Here is a 16152-nt window from a genome sequence, read left to right as displayed (position 1 = left end):
CCAACTGGACGGTGAAGTCTCCCTAGGGGGTGGTACAGGGTCTTGGAACCCTATGGGGCAGTTCTACTCTGTCTATAGGGTTGCTTTGAGTTGGAATTGACTCACAGAAGTCAGTGGGTTTTGTGCCTCATGACCTGCCCTGCCCTCACTTCCTCTCTGACCACTGGAAGTACTTGTCAGGCTTCTGTTTAGGTAAAATCTTTTTTTCTTTTCCTTTTTAACAGAAAACCCAACATTGTGCTGTACAAACCTGTCCTAAAAAGCAGTTGGATTTAATGATCCAAATGGGGTTTCTTTTCCATTTTAATTTTTATTCATCTTGTGACATTAAAAATGAAATATTCCCATACACAGTCCTGGTGTGGCACTGTGGGTTAATGTGCTGGACTGTAAAGCCTTTTGAACCACAAAGTCGGTGGTTCAACCTCATCAGTCACTCCTTGGAAACCCTGTACAGGGTCGCTATGTGTTGGAAACAACTTGACGGCACTTAACAACAACAACATAAAAAACATGCCTGCTTCTTCCTCAGAAACCAGACATCCTTTCTTAGCAAGATTTAGCTGAGGGTTCGACTCACTCTCTGGGCCAAGCTGCTTTAACATGAGAGAGCTCCTGTGATGGGGAAGCTCTGCCTGAACCAACCCCAAGCCCTCCACACTCTGCATCCCAAAGCCCCATCATACCTGCTATGATCTAATGCTGGGGCCTGGCTGGGAGATGAGGGATGGCAGTAGGTCAGTGAGTGTGCAACACAGTGACCGCAGGTGATGAAGACATCTGACTCGTGGGTGCCGCAAGCAGGGCCGGCTTCCTGCAGGAGGTGTCAGCTGACTTGGGGGCTGTGGGCTGAGTAGGTAGTGACTGGAAGCTTCTTGACGGTCATCGTGCCCAATGCCCTGAGGTGCAGGGATTTGAACCTGTTTGAGGATGATGTGCTGGTCAGAGGACTGGCTGGTTTGAGGGAGGGGAGAGTGCAGAGGCTGCGGGTGTCCTCACAGGTGTTGAGCAGGAATGGATGCGTGATTCTGAGAGGGCAGAGGGATGTGGAGTGAAGACAGAGTTGTGGGTACATGGAGGGGTGCTCAGGAGAGGGTCTGGCTACAGGGAGGTGGTTCAGGTGAGGAGTAGAGAGGGTATCGAGGAGGGATGCAAGAGGAGTCCGGGAGCTCAGGAAAGCAGGCATACAGAAAGGACAGGTCAGCAAGTCCATCCTGGGTAAGGTCCATCCTGGGCGAGGTCCATCCTGGGTGAAGTCCATCCTGGGTAAGGTCCATGCTGGGTGAGGTCCATCCTGGGTGAGGTCAAGGTTTACAGGTGAGAAGTGTCTGGATTTAGCAACAAGGTCAGTCACTCGGTCTGACATGTTCCGAACCTGCCGACACAGCCACCCCACGGAGCTACTCGCCCTTTAGAGGTGTATTCCTCATAAAGACACACCCACACACCTGCCCCTCAGAAACATGCCCGCCACTGTACACTCACCCCAGCACAGACTGAGAACAAAGGCAGAAACCTAGAGGTGTGCCCCACCCATATCTGGTCTGCCTAGACCTGCCCTCACAGGTGTGTGCTCTGCTCAGACTTGCTGTCCCGCCTGTACTAGCCCCTGCAGATGTGCATCCACCCTGTATCTGTCCTCAGTGTGTGCCCCACCTATACCAGTCCTCATAAGTGTGTACCCAACCTATACTAGTCCCTGCAGGCATGTGCCCCACCTTTGCCTGGTCTTACAGGTATACACCTTGCCTAGACCTGCCCTCACAGGTGTGCACCCACATTTACATGCCTCTCACAAGTGTGTGCTCTTCTCAGACTTGGCCCCCCATCTTTACCAGCCCCTGTGGGTGTGTACCCTACCTTTGCCTGTCCTCACAGGTGACAGGTGTATGCCCCACTTGTACCAGCCCCTGCAGGGGTGCACCCCACTTGTACCAGTTCCCATGGGTGTGCACCTCATCTGTACCAGCATGTGCCCCACCTGTACCTGTCCCCACAGGTGTCCATTCCACACCGTGTGCTCTCTGTGTCCTCAAGTTCACCCTGGGGTTCTTGCATACTCACCTTGTATGTCTCTTGCACACCTATCAGGTGCTTTGTGGCTCTCTCCCATTGACCTGTGCCTCATGTGTGCTGACAGCTAAAGCACCCCAGATTGGCCTGGGACAGTGGTGGGGTTTGGGCTAAAACTCTCACTCCCAGTGGTGTGACCATGCCCTTGTCACACTGTGGGCCTGGGCGGTAGGAAGGCAGCGGCCAGCACATGCTCACACCCATGCCCTATATTCACTGTGCACTGAACCCATGCCCCCCACCTTGTCCTGCCTCCCTCCCTTACACCTGGACCATGTGACCACACCACTCACCTGTGTACACACCTGTGTGTGTGCCATAGCTCACCTGCTGCCCTCCTTCACAAGGGGGTCCAGACACGACCCTCACCCACTGTGCCCTCCCTGATGTGTTCCAGTGGCTGAAGCAGATTGAAGGCACCGAGGCCGCCCTGACCCAGAAGATGATGGATCTGGAGAAGGAGAAGGTAGAGCGGGCTTGGGAGGGCTCTGTGTGACTTCATAGCCTATTTGCATGGGCCTCTGCCCCTGGCTGCTCCGAGTGCCTTTTCCTGCTTGCCACTCTCTCAGTCACTCCGTGGTCACTGGTGTGCATCCTGAGTCTCTGCTTCTCTCAGGACTCTGTAGGGACAAGCTTCAGGAACAAGTGGGCGAGGTCCCTGCCATGGACCCTGGTGTGTGAGAGGGTAGGGGAGCTGTGACCGTGATAGGAGGCACTGGGTCAGTGCGCTCAGATAGGCTCAAGCTTACTGTCCCCTTTTGATCAGGAGAACGACAGGGAAGACATGACCTTGTATCCCGTCCATGAACCAGGTGTGAGTCCAAGGGAGGGCGATGCTGGATTAGAAGCCACTGGGCATGTGCTGGGCACTCCGTGGTGCTGACAGTGGACAGAGGCACTTGCCTGGTGGGGGTGGTGGGGAAGGCACCAGGAGAGAAGGTTCTAGTGCCATCCTGGTCCAGTATGAGGCTCCTGGTAGAAGAGGGGAAAAGGAGGACAAGTTCCTGGGCAGGAGGACCCTTGTCCAGTCCAGTAGCATGAGAGATGGGCCTGGGCTTCCTAGTCCCACCTCCAATCACCAAGTTCCAGTAAGGCAAGAATCAGTCTTCTCTGGCCCTCTGTCTCTTTATTCAATGAAGGAGATCCACTTTCAGAATGATTGTGCTTACAGGACCACTGGATGTGTGTGTGTGGGAGTGACCGAAGACCTGAGTGAATGTGTCAGGAGGTGACGTGGGGTGTCAGGAGGTGACATGGGGACATGTCAGGAGGTGATGTGGGGCATGTCATGACGTGACAGGGTATGTCAGGAGGTAACGTGGGGACGTGTCAGGAAGTGACGTGGGGACATGTCAGGAGGTGACGTGGGACGTGTCAGGAGGCGACGTGGGGATGTGTCAGGAGGTGATGTGGGACATGTCAGGAGGTGATGTGGGGGTGTCAGGAGGTGACATGGGGACGTGTCAGGAGGTGACATGGGGACGTGTCAGGAGGTGACATGGGATGTGTCAGGAGGTGACGTGGGGGTGTCAGGAGGTGACTTGGGGACGTGTAAGGATGTAATATTGGGCGTTTCAGGAGGTGATGTGGGGACGTGTCAGGAGGTGACATGGGATGTGTCAGGAGGTGACATGGGGCGTGTCAGGAGGTGACATGGGGGTGTCAGGAGGTGACATGGGGATGTGTCAGGAGATGACATGGGATGTGTCAGGAGGTGACTTGGGGACGTGTAAGGATGTAATGTTGGGCATTTCAGGAGGTGACGTGGGGACGTGTCAGGAGGTGACGTGGGATGTGTCAGGAGGTGACATGGGACGTGTCAGGAGGTGACGTGGGGGGTGTCAGAAGGTGACGTGGGGCATGCCTGGAGTTGAACTAGGGATGTGTAAGGATGTAATGCTGGGTGTTCCAGGAGGTGACCTGAGAGGGAAGAGTGCAGAGGGCACTGTGGTTCATGCTTGGGCATGGGTAGCTTTTGGTCAGGCTCACAGCCAGGCCCCCATGACAACCAGGTCTTGAGGGCAGCCAGGTGTGTCATGAAGAGTTCCCTCAGTTAGGTGGAGAGCGGTGGGAGGCCACTAGGTCCCTGTTCACCCCAGGTGATGGTCACACTCTGGACGGGGTGGGGGTGGAGGGTGGGTGTACTGACCCTGAAGGCTATGTTGTCACAGCCCCTCCCCCTTTCCAGGACCTGTTCAGCCGACAGAAGGGCTACCTAGAGGAGGAGCTGGACTACAGGAAGGAGGCCCTGGACCAGGCTCACCTGGTAAGATGGAGCGTGGGCTCCTCTCCCTTAGGGAAACCACATCTGCAGGCTAGGGCAGGGTCAGATTTTCCACATCTATGACTTAAGAGAACTATCCAGAGTTCATGTGGACATACCGGTGTTTGTTCAGATGACCAGGGGCTGTCTTTTTTATGTTTATTCATATATGGATATTTATTTAAACTTAGGATCACAGAGTGGGCTTTCCTATAAACAGGAGAGCAAGATGGATCCAAGGACTACATGGGTGAGGCTGGTGGCGCTCTGAGCACACAGTTCCTGTACGGTCCTGCACAATCACTGTGTGGGGGCCACACTGGTTCAGGGCTTGCTATTTGTATCAGTCACCTGGGAATGCTGTCACAAAGTTGGGGCTTACTGTCTTCCCCCACCCCCGAATGTTGAGTTGACTCTAACTCACCGGGACCCTGTAGGACACAGTAGAACTGCCCCGTGGGATTGTCTAGACTGTAAATCTTTCCAGAAGTATACTGCCCCATCTTTCTCCTGAGCAGTGACTGGATGCACAAATGTCGTGGCACCAAACCACCGCCCTCACTGCTCCTCAGCAGGGTTAGAAAATCCACTGTAATGGCCACATAAAACTCAACCACCATGCTCATCATTACGGGGTGTAATAGGGGAGTTGACAGTTATAAGTCAGGGTCAGAAATGCTTTGGGCACAGTTCCAGTCTCCTCAGCTGTGTCCATAGGCAAGTCTCTGTGTCTGTCTGGCCAATGTTACAAAGGTCTATTAGGGCTGCTCACAGGACACACCATTCCACCATAAACCTTAGTCTGAAGGCACTCAGTTCTAGCTCTGAAGGCAAACCTTGCTCCCCCAAATAAGTGCCTGGAGGCACCCCACTCGGAAAGCAAGCTTCCTGCCCCCAATCTCTCAGCTCTGCTAACTCTGTAGCTGGGAAGTCCACTGCTTTGCCTCGTACACTGACTGATGGCTCTGATGCTACTGCTGCTTCGCTGACACTCCTCTGGGGTCACAGCTTTCTGTCCCTAGTTGAAAAGGTTCAATGTGCAGGGATCTTGGGGTCCAAAGGATGGGCTTCACTCCTGGCTCTTCTTTGATGATAATGTGATTCCCCTTATCCTGCTTCTAAGATGATTTGCTTTAGACCCAACAACACAAGAGTTTCAAGTTTTTACAATCACGATGAATTCTGTTAACATCCACACCTGAATCACATCGTCCTGTCAGTATCTTCTCCCACCTTCCCTTACTCAGATCCAGCAGGAAAAGAGTCGTTTGGTGGGAGTTAGAATGAGGCTAGAAGAGACAAAATAGTTCACTATAATAAGCATTTAGTCACTGTGCCACTAGATCTCCTCTATGGTCCAAACTCCCCGGGTCAGCAGGGTTATGTTCTCTCTCAGGCTCTAGGGGAGGACCCTTCCTTGTGGCCTGACTTCTGTGACCCCAGGTTTTCCTGGGTTTGTGGCCACATCACTCCAATCTCTGCTTTCCACTTCACGTGGCCATCTTCCTGTTCCTCCTTTGTAAGGGTATCAGTCAGACTGGATTAGGACCCACCCTACTCCACCATGGCCCCATGTTAACCTAAATGATAACATCTTCAAAAACCCCATTTACAAACAAGATCACATTCCCAGGTATCAGGATTAGAACTTGCCCATCACGGTCACCTGAGTAAAGTGGAATCATGATACTTTTTTTCTGCTCTGAGAGCTGAGAGCACCCTCTCCTAGACCCTCCCATGGGTCAGTGCTGAGGGATGAAAGGGGCAACATTTCAAAGATGTCCCTATAGAGAGAGGGCCAAAAGTTCTGTGGCCAACAGTGTCATGAACATTCAAGTCTTTGTCCAAGTCATTTGTTGTTAAAAGTCTTTTATAAAATGGGTTGTACCTAAGAAATACAGTCACTAACTATGAAATGATGTCCAAACACCAGCTTCCATGAGTGTCTTTGAAAGACCCAAGCAGATAACCTGGGCTCAGCACACATGGAAGCTTCTAGACATGAAGACTGTTTTGTCTTCCTGTGACCTCTGACCCCTGACGTCAAGGCTCTGGGCTGGACTCCAGAGGCAGGAGCTGAAGAGACATCCATCAGCATGAATGACAGCTCAGCAAACACGGCTCCCTGGAGACCCCGTGCAATGACATGTGAAAGGCAGTTAGAAATGAAAACACAGCATCCACCTCCACATCCACCTTGGGTTGTCCTTGATTCTATACTGCCTTGACGTTTTTACAAACACCCTATTCCCATGCAGAACCTGCTGTTTCTGTTGAGCCTGCCCCTGGCTTTTCTAGAAAGTTCCAATGACACAAGTTAGGAACAACTGTGTTGTTGTTAGGTGCCATTGAGTCCATCCTGCGTACTCTACCCTATTCACAACAGAATGAAACCCTACCCAGTCCTGTATCAACCTCATAATTGTTGCTGCATTTGAGCTCATTGCTGCTGCCACTGTGTCAATCCATCTTGTTGGGTGGGGGTCTTCCTCTTTTTCTCCAGCCCTCCACTTTTCCAAGTATAATGTCCTTCTTCAGGAACTGGTCCCTACTGACAGTATGTCCAAAGTATGAGAGATGGAGTCTCACCATCCTGGCTTCCAAGGAACACTCTGGCTCTTCTTCCAACATAGATTTGTTAGTTCTTCTAGAAGTCCATGGTACATTTAATATTCTCCAACACCATCACTCAAATACATCAATTCTGCTACCGTCTTCCTTATTCAATGTCCCTCTTTTCACATATATCTGAGGCAATTGAAATGACCATGGTCAGGCACAGTTTAATCCTCAAACTGACATCTTTGCTCTTTAACATTTGAAAGCAGTCTTTTGCAGATTTGCCTAATGCAATAACAATACGTCCTTTGATTTCTTGACTGCCACTTCCATGTGCATTGGTTGTGGATCCTAGCAAAATAAAATCTTTGACAACTTCAATCTTTCCTCTGTTTATCACACTGTTATTTATTGGCTCATTTATGAGGATTTTCATTTTCTTTATATTGAACTGAAGTTCGTACTGAAGGCTGTGCTCTTTGATCTCCACCAGCATTTCAAGTCCTCTTCACTTTCAGCAAGCAAGGTTGTATTATCTGCATCTTGCTGGTTGTTAATGAGTCTTCCTCCAATATTGATGCTACATTTTTCTTCATATAATCCATCTTCTTTGATTATTTGCTCATCCTACAGATTAAACAAGTATGGTGAACAGATACAACCTTGGCACACACCTTTCCTGATTTTAAATTTTTTAGTATCCTTTTATTCCATTCAAACAAATGCCTCTTGGTCTAGGTACAAGTTCCTCATGAGCATAATTAAGTGTTCTGGAATACTCATTCTCTGCAGTGTTGTCCCTAGTTTATTGTGATCTACACACTCAAATTCCTTTGTATAGTCAATAAAGCACAAGTAAACATCTTTCTGGTATTCGCTGCTTTCAGCCAAGATCCATCTGATGTCAGCAATGATACCCCCATTTCCACATCCTCTTTTGAATCTGGCTTGAATTTCTGTCAGCTCCCTATTGACGTATTGTTGAAACCATTGTTGAATTATCTTTCAAAACATTTTACTTGCATGTGATATTAATGATATTGATTGATGATTTCTGCATTCCTTTAAACCACCTTTCTACAGAATGGGCACAAATACAGATATCTTCCAATCAATTGTCTGGATAGCTGTCTTCTACATATATTGGTATAGATGAGTGAGGACCTCCAGTGCTGCATCAGTTTGTTGAAAGATTTCTATTTATATTCTTTCACTTTCTTAAGCCTTGTTTTTTGGCCACTACCTTCAATGCATCTTAAATTTCTTCATTCAGTATTATTGATTCTAGAACATATGTTACCTATTAAAATGATTAAATATCAAACAATTTTTTTTGGTACAGTGACTCTGTGTATTCCTTCCATCTTCTTTTGATGCTTCTTGCATCATTCAGTTGCTTCAATTAGGAACAATTACAGGAACTTAAATCCAAGATAGAGAGGGAGGCTGCAGTAGACTGTATTGGAGACTTCTGGTTGAAGTTTTCACTGAGGGATTTCCTAGTTCTGTAGGAAACTAATGAAGAACTCTGGTTGAAGTTTCTACTATAGGACTTCTCGAGGCTGTAGGAGACTCTATGGAGAACTCTGGTTGAGGTCTCCACTGGAGGATTCTTGGCTGTACTCTGCTGAAGGACAGGCAGCATTTCCTTTGACAGGGATGTGATGAGCTCTTTGCCAAAGTCTCAGGTTCATATTCCTTTCCTCACGGGATGGCTCATCGTCTATGGGCTGTTGTACCAAAAATGCCACATGAGGGTGACTTTAAAGGACAGCCATTTATTGCCGCAGGCTTCTGGAATTAGCCCCAGGATTCCTTGGCTCCAAGTCTGAGTCAGAGCACCAACCCCAGCAGGTGATCTCTCCTCCTCTGTTTAATTAGCTCTAGGATTCCTTGACTTATTGGTATTATGGATGGAAATAGTTGTCATCAAGTGCCATCTTGTCATTTCCGACTCATAGTGGCTCTGTATATGGTTTCTGAGGCTTTCAATCTTCAAGGGAGCAGAAAGCCCCATCTTCCTCCTGCAGAGGACTTGAACCGTGGACCAGTGCTTGTCCTGTGGAACCACCAAACTCCCATGGATTGAATTCTGTCCCTGAAAATCAGTGCTGAAATTTCTATGGTTATAATCACATTTAGGAGTGCAGGGTTTGCTTTTGTATTTGATTGTTGATTAGTGCCCTCAGGTCGGTTCTGACTCATAGCAACCCTGGTTGGGGTTTCCGAGGAGCAGCCATTCAAACCAACTTAGTGGTTCAGTGCTTATTGTAGAGTCCCATGCCAGGATTCCTTCTTTTATATTAATGAGACAGTATTAGTGTGTTGTTTCTGTAGTTAAGTGCCATTGAATCATTTATGACTCATTTTGTTGTTGTTAAGTGCCACCGAGTCAGTTCCGAGTCATAGTGATCTGGTATACGGTTTCTGAAAAGCAGCTGGTGAACTTGAACTGCCGACCTTCTGGTTCAAACCAACTTTGCAGTCCAGCGTCATACCCACAGTGCCACATAGGGTTTCCAAGGAGTGACTGATGGGTTCGAACCACTGACCTCATGGTTAGCAGTCCAGTGCTTATCCTATGGCACCACACCAGGACATCAGTATTAGGGTCGGGTGTGTTTGAAATCATCTCTTTTGAGATCTAAAAGATCTCATGCAGGTGAAGCAGGCATGGAGAAAGCAGAGAAGGGGGAAATAGATGCCCCACCATGGGAAGATCTTCAGGGGCATCAAGGGAAGAGAGGCGGAAAGAGACAAGGGCCTTCCCCAGAGCAGACAGAGAGAGGGTGCCATGAATGTGGACCACTCGCCTCCTGAACTGTGAGAAAATGAAGTTCTACTTATTAAAGCCCTTCTCGTGATACTTCCATTACTGCAGCATTGGAGGACTCATACATGGGGCTAACAGGCACCTGCCCCCCGCCCCCACCACACTGTGTGTGTCTAGTCTGTCCTTTTACAAGACACCACTTAGAAGGATCACCCTAACCTGGTGTGACCTCATCCACATAGCAAATGGAAGTCCCATTTCTAAAGAGGATTGCTCACAGGCCTGGAGGTTAGGACTTCAGTATGTATATGGGGGCCATGACTCTACCCGTATTGCTAGTGACTGAAGTAAATGTAAGCCATGAGCAACAAAGACTCATGTGTACTCATACACAGGCCTGCAAGGGCACACACATGCATGCACATGTATTCACATGGACACATGAGCAGACACAGATTCACAAAGGCACACACATGCATGGGTTCACATGGATACACACATATACAAACACAGGCTCACAAGGGCATGAAATTGCATGCACTCTAGTTCACATGAGCACATGTGCAGACATGTTCACAAAGGCATACACATAGGTTCACATGGACACACACATGCACACAATATACTCACAAGGGCATACATGTGTGCACATGGATCCACATGGACACACATGTGCAAGCATAGATTCACAAAGGCATGCACATGCATACACATGGGTTCACGTTGACACACAATAAACTCACAAGGGCACACACATGGACATACACAGATTCACAAGGGTACATACATGCATGCACATGGGTCCATGTGCACACATATAGACTCATAAGGGCACACATATGCATGCACATGGGTTCATGTGGACATATGTGCACACACATTGACTCACAAGGGTGCACACACATTGACTCACAAGGGTGCACACATGCATGCACATGGGTCCACTTAAACACACACACACATGCACACACTTAGACTCACAAGGGTACACACATGTATGCACATGGGTTCACATGGAAACACACGTGCACACCCATAGACTCACAAGAGCACACACATGCATACACATGGGTTCACGTGGACACACACATGCACACAGCAGCTCACATTGGTTCATGTGCACACACATAGCTTCACATGGAGACACACACATGCATGCACATTAGTTCACATGGATACACGAGCACACATCCGGGTTTATATTAACCATGCTCTTGTGGCAACCCATCCCGATGGTCACTGTCTTTTGTCTGTGCTTCCATTCACTCAGAAGATCCAGGAGCTGGAGGCCACGCTGTACGATGCACTTCAACAGGAGCCAGACTGCAGGGTGGGTGGGGGGACACTGAGCGAAGGTCAACGTGAGGACCTGCGGGATGCTGTGGAGAAGGTGCGTCGGCAGATCCTGAGGCAGAGCCGTGAGTGTGACAGCCAGGTGCTGCGGGAACGCATGGAGCAGCTGCAGAGAGCCCAGCAGGTGACTGGGGGGTGTACACCTACACCTAAGCCCACCCCATCCTCCCTTTCACTCCCCATGTGTGCTTGGATGCTGTGGGCAGACACCGGGGGACCCAGCAGGTGATGGTGTGGGAACTGAATCACATCTTCTGTCTTCCCTCCCCCGTGTGTGTGCGACTGCCCCCAGCAGTCTCGGTGGAGTGTGTGTGTGGGGGGAATGGAGGAGAACAGGGATCCTGGGGTGTAATACAAAGCAAACCTTTTCTATAATCAATCATGAGGGCCCCAACCCCATAAATGGCAGTACCAGCCGTTGTCTGCCTTCCACACCACACTGGCTTCCCAGGCTGATGCCATACCAGGGAACCTGGCTGGACTATTGGTGGCTCTGCCATGTCTGTGATGTCCCCCATTGATGGCTGTCTCTGGAATTACCTAGACACCAGGACACGTGCCCAGTGGCCCTCTGAGAGCTGCTGATCGGGGAATTGGCTTCGGGACTTTTCCATGGAGGGTGCTTCGACATTTGTCCTGATGGGATATCACTCACCTCTCAGGTGGAGAAGCACAAGAGACCAACACTACGGTGTTACCAGGCAGAAAAGGAGGAGAGAACGTTTCAGGAGGGATCAAAGGAGTGGAAGGAGGGTGTCTCCCACTCAGTGTCTCTTTCTCACACACACATAACCACACACACGGACAACTGTACACACACACACAGACACACACGTGCATGCATACAAACACACAAAATGTACACAAAACAATACAGGTATCATACACATGTGTAGAAACATGCTCACATGATCAAATACTCATACACGAAGTGCATGCACACACACCACTGTGTAGGTGGTGGGAGAGGTTCCTATCTCTCTCGACAATTAGTGGCTATGTCTGAGTTGTGGGTGAGGCAGTGAGCAGGTTGAGACTGGAGGTCGAGGACAGAGGGGATGGCAGTTGGGGAGTCTGGTGGTGGGCAGCTCCAGGAAGGTGGGGTGACTATAGTGAGACTGTATGTGGGCACACTGCCAAGTGGCAGGAAGTGGGCTGGGGGGTCCCACTGCCCAGGACTATGGATCACTGTCAGTCCCCTGGTACTGGGCATGCAGCGAGGAGTGACTGTCCCTGACACCTGCCCATGTGTTGCAGAGGGTCCGGGAGCTGGAGGACAAGCTGGAGATGCAGAAGAGGCATCTGAAAGAGCTGGAGGAGAAGGTGAGGGGCAAGTAGATGCATTTGTTGTCTTGTCATCCCTGTGACCTCTCAGTGCTTACCCAGAGGCCTCTGGGGTCTCCCCAATAGGCCCAAGTCAGTCCTGCCAGTGGTCAGCATCTCCGGGCAGCATGGTTCTGGTGGGGGCATGCCGGGGACTGGCCTCGACATAGGGGTTCGGTTCACGAGGAGGAGATACCTGGTGGCGGTAAATATATACACAGACAGACAGAAAGAGGGGGACAATGAGGCACCCCAAAGCCAGGGTGGATGCATCACTGGTGGGCAGACTTGGGACTACAGGCATTGTGGCCTCTGCAGGCAGCAACTCACTGCCCTGCAATCTTTACTGCATGCCCTCCAACCTATAATGCACTGCAATCTTTACTACATGCCTTCCAACCCGTAATGCACACCTGGGGAGGCCCAGGCCTCTGTTTTATTTAGGGGAGGAGCTTCACACCAAGCTGGGAGGGACTTAGGCAAGGTACAGCTAACATCAGTACTTTTCCAGACATTCAGGTAACTTTACATTGTACTTCGCTGGTTTGAATCCCAGGCCCGCAACTTGGTTTCTCAGGCCCAATTAACATATCTATAGCCCCTGAGCTCAGTTGGGGGAAGGTGAGAGGTAAGGACAAAAGCTTGGGTGGAGTCCCGCTGTTTTGGCTTCCTAAGCCAGGTTTTCAGGAACTTGGCTGAATAGCTAACACTTGGGAGAGAGTCAGGGAGGATGGCTTTTTTGTCTGTAGAACAAAGAACTGTGAAGTAGCTAAAATGTTTTTAGTTAATCCTTTGGAGGAAGGCTTGACTTTGCAACTTTTAGTCTGGGCTTTAGGATTTATCTGTGGATTATCAAGGGCTCATGTCTGCATTTAATAAAACATAACCAGATATTAAGATGAAAAACAATTTGCTATTGACTGCCAAGTGGCTAGATCTGTTACACTCGGGCCTCTAGGGCCTCGAACCTCTGACCAGTCTTACATGGTCTGCAACAGGGGCACCCCTTCTGATGCAGGGGTGCATGCAAGTCCACGCTAACCACAGGGTGTGTAGTCTTTGTCCATGAGGTGAGATGGGCATCATTTTGATGCCCAGCCCAGTTAGATTCAGCCAGTGACTACCCACTGACCCCAGAGCCCATGTGTCTATAGACAGGAGTCTACCCTCCCTAGGACACAGGGTGAAGGTCAACTCTGTGGCCAGAACCATGACGAAACAGAGGAGCCCCCTGTCCTGGGGTGCTGGAGAGAAAGGCAGTGCGCTGATTCTACAGGTTCTAAAAGCACAGGGTTCTGGGTCTGGGCACAGAGGGCCAGGGTGATCTGGGGTCCTGGGTCCAGACAGATGGGATCTGGGATCATCAGTGTGCACAGGGTCCTGGGTCTGGGCACAGAGGGCCGGGGTGATCTGGGGTCCTGGGTCCAGACAGGTGGGATCTGGGATCATCAGTGTGCACAGGGTCCTGGGTCTGGGCACAGAGGGCCAGGGTGATCTGGGGTCCTGGGTCCAGACAGATGGGATCTGGGATCATCAGTGTGCACAGGGTCCTGAGTCTGGGTCTAGGTGCATGGGTCCTGGATCCAGTTACCCAGTGGGAACCTTGAACTCTAGATTCTGCAGGACACCCCCACTCCCCCAACCTTCTACAGCGATTTGGAGGTCTGAAGTGACCCAATTCAAAGCTGCCTTGGGATCTGGTTCTGCACACAGGTGTCTGGGCTTGACTCCAGTGCTGCCCAGGGACCCCAGACCCTGGCTCTTTCTGCTCAGGGCCTCTCGTCTGCCTGGGAGGTCTAGCTCCTAGGGTCAGTCACGGTGACCGAGATTGTGACCAGGGAAATCCGAGCCATCTGCACCGACCCCACCTCCCTTTCCTTTCCTGGGGTGCACATGGTGCATTAGGCAGAAAAGCAGTGGGACAAGACCATATCGCTCTTGCAGACTGAAAGACAACAAGGCACACACACAATGGAGCCGGCACAGCCCTGACAGCAAGAACCACAGAGGACGTTGGCATCGTCTTCTGGGTCCCTTTCTCCTCTTCTGTCTGTCTAGAAGAACCCAGTGGAGGTGGCAGTGAAGCAGGGGTCCTCATGGGTGGCTCCTGGCTGGACTCTTCAAGAGCAAGAGCACATCGGAGCTTTGCAGAAGCACCTGCAGCCATGATGGTCAGATGCGGAGCGCTGGTCTCCATGGTGGGACCAGGAGCCCCTCCCCTCCCCCAGAGCTCTCAGTTCCCTTACGTAGAAAATAAGAACTACCTGATTCCAGAAGCCACTTATAGCACCCTCCCGCTTCTGATTTTTAAATGTGTCTAAAACTTGGTAGCCGTCTGTTTACACTTCACTTTTTTCAACAAATGCTGTCACCCCCTACCAGTTCCAGCAGCATAGCAACAGGGGGCTTCCAGAAACTCAAGCCAGTTTCATAAGAGGATGTGGAATGAAGGATATCGTTACTGATTTCAGGTGAATCTTGGTTGAAAGCAGAGAATATCAGAAAGATGTTTGACTGTGTTCTTTTTCATGCAAAAGTATTTGATTTTGTGGGTCATGACAAATTATGGACAACATTGCAAAAAATAGGAATTCCATGTGATCATGAGGAACCTGTACATTTGAGTGGAACAGAGGAGTACCGAATGGATTAAAACCAGGAAAGGTGTGAGCCAGAGCCGTATCCATTCACTGTGCTTATTCAATCTGCATGCTGAGAAAATAAACTGAGGAGAACGTGCATCCGGATTGGATATGCAGATGACACAACCTTGCTTGTAGAAAATGAAGAGGAGACTTGAAACTTACTGATGAAGGTAAAAAAAATACAGCCTTTAGTATGAATCACACCTCAATGAACAGAAAACAAAAGTCTTCACCACTGAGCCAATGAATTATGTCATGATAAATAGAGAAAAGATTGATGTTGTCAAGGATTTCATTTTATTTGGATCCATAATCAATACCCATGGAAGCAGCTGTCAAGAAATCAAGCCATGTTGTGCATAGGACCAATCTGCTGTACAAGACGTCTTTAAAGTGTCTAAGACCAAAGATCCCAACTTGAGGGCTAGGTGTGCCTGACCCAAGCCATGGTCTTTTCAATCATCTCACATATTTGCAAAAGCCAGACAGTGAATAAGAAAGCCTGAAGAATTGATGCCTTTGAGTTATGGGGTTGGCAGACACTGGTGAAGGTAATGCAGACTGCCCAAACAATGAACAACTCAGCCCTGTAAGAAATACACCCGGAATGTTCCTTAGAAGGGAGGATGGCTGGACAACGTCTCTTGTACTGCTTTGTTGTCTGGAAGACCAGTCCTGGGAGAAGCTTGGTAAAGTCGAGAATCAGCATGCAAGAGAAAGAAGACCATCAGAGAGATGGACTGGCCATGGCTGCAGCAGCTGGTTAACATGTGTCGATGATGGTGAGGGTTACACAGAACTGGGGAATACTTCATTCTACGTGTCCCTGTGCGTCGGAAGTGGTTATGAGTCTGGCTGCTAACCTTGAGGTTGGCAGTTTGAAACTACCAATTGTTCCTCAGGAGAAAGATGAGACTTTCTGCTCCTGTAAAGATTTACAGCTTTGGAAACCCTATGCAGGGTCGCTATGAGTCGGAACCAACTCCACGGCACACCACCCAACCAATAACAGTAACAACAACCAGTACTAGTTCATCAGAAGACCTCTGACCTGTGACGACCCTGTGTGTGTCAGAGTAGAACTGTACTCCATCGGGTTTTCCATGGCTGACCTGTGATGGCCGTGTGTGTGTTGGAGTAGAACTGTACTCCATTGGGTTTTC

At 49.7% G+C, this 16152-nt stretch overlaps 1 protein-coding gene across 3 annotated transcripts in view; it reads left to right on the top strand.

Annotated features, from left to right (window-relative positions):
- Positions 1 to 16152, top strand: part of JAKMIP1 (janus kinase and microtubule interacting protein 1) — a 73583-nt gene that overhangs the window by 55650 nt on the left and 1781 nt on the right. For all 3 annotated transcript variants that reach the window (XM_006877307.1, XM_006877309.1, XM_006877308.1), the window contains 4 exons: positions 2471 to 2539; positions 4262 to 4339; positions 10939 to 11145; positions 12279 to 12344. In XM_006877307.1, the coding sequence (XP_006877369.1) occupies positions 2471 to 2539; positions 4262 to 4339; positions 10939 to 11145; positions 12279 to 12344 (420 nt within the window). The remainder of the gene's footprint in view (positions 1 to 2470; positions 2540 to 4261; positions 4340 to 10938; positions 11146 to 12278; positions 12345 to 16152) is intronic.

This window comes from Chrysochloris asiatica, unplaced genomic scaffold, assembly GCF_000296735.1.
Source record: "Chrysochloris asiatica unplaced genomic scaffold, ChrAsi1.0 scaffold00472, whole genome shotgun sequence".
Classification (NCBI taxonomy): domain Eukaryota; kingdom Metazoa; phylum Chordata; class Mammalia; order Afrosoricida; family Chrysochloridae; genus Chrysochloris; species Chrysochloris asiatica.
The sequence above is the reverse complement of the archived record's forward strand: the minus strand, read 5'-3'. Positions and strand labels throughout refer to the sequence as shown.